The 1,044-nt window shown below is 42.2% G+C and overlaps 1 protein-coding gene across 1 annotated transcript in view; it reads left to right on the forward strand.

The window, feature by feature from the left end:
- Positions 1-1,044, forward strand: part of NEMP1 (nuclear envelope integral membrane protein 1) — an 18,622-nt gene that overhangs the window by 9,448 nt on the left and 8,130 nt on the right. Inside the window, exon 3 of the mRNA XM_040490432.1 lies at positions 578-702. Coding sequence (XP_040346366.1) covers positions 578-702 — 125 coding nt within the window. The remainder of the gene's footprint in view (positions 1-577; positions 703-1,044) is intronic.

Genomic DNA, 1,044 nt, shown 5'->3' on the forward strand with positions numbered 1-1,044 from the left:
GACTGCCTTGTTTCTCCTCTTGTTTCAGTTTTCTTTTTTTATTAATTTTTTTAATGTTTATTTTTGAGAGAGAGAGAGAGAGAGAGCACGCACCCGTGCGCACAAGTGGGGGAGGGGCAGAGAGAGAGAGAGAGAGGGAGACACAGAATCCAAAGCAGGCTCCAGGCTTCGAGCTGTCAGCACAGAACCTGACATGGGACTCCAACCCATGAACTTTGAGATCATGACCTGAGCCGAAGTCAGCAACCCAACCAATTGAGTCACCCAGGCACCCCTCTTTCAGTTTTTCTTGTTTCTCAGTCACTGACATTTTAACCCTAGCTTTAAAAAAGTGGTCCGTTTGGATGGTATTGTAATAGCATCATAGGGTAACAGGTGGTAGCTACACTTGTGGTGAGCATAGGTAAGGGATAGGCTCCTGGAATCACTGTATTGTACACCTGATGCTAATGTAACATTGTATGTCAACTATACTTCAATTAAAAAAAAGTGGTTGGTTTAATTCTTTTTATGTAATAGGTTGTAGTTATTAGCTTGTCCTGTTGTCTTAATCCTTATTTCCTTTCTTTGCATAAAGCTGGAATTGACATAAACGTGGTCATGCTTCAGGAATCCCGAGTTTATAATATGAGTGACAGGCAACAGTTCTGTTATAAAAATGTGCTTATCCCAAAGTGGCATGATGTGTGGACACGGATACAGGTAATAATTTGGAGGCCCCTGGCTGGGGCAGCTTCTGTGAATATCTGTCTGTGATCAGTGAATACTTTGACACATTTTCCCCCTTCACACACAATTGGAAAAAAAAAGTACTGTCAACAACCTTGTTAGGGCTCAGATTATCCTGAATTGTGTTTTCCTCAGTACGCATTTATGCTTACTTTGCATTCTTCTCTCTGTTCCCTTAAGTAACTTATAATACTTGACCCTGAGGTAACCTTCCTTCCTCTTTTTCCCAAAGAAGCTTCCTTCTCTTCCTTCCTCTCCTTTTCGTATACATACACATATGCACTCACACACACGCACGCACGCACGCACGCACGC

The sequence above is a fragment of the Herpailurus yagouaroundi genome, unplaced genomic scaffold (genome assembly GCF_014898765.1).
Source record: "Herpailurus yagouaroundi ecotype Mexico unplaced genomic scaffold, PumYag 182, whole genome shotgun sequence".
Lineage (NCBI taxonomy): Eukaryota > Metazoa > Chordata > Mammalia > Carnivora > Felidae > Herpailurus > Herpailurus yagouaroundi.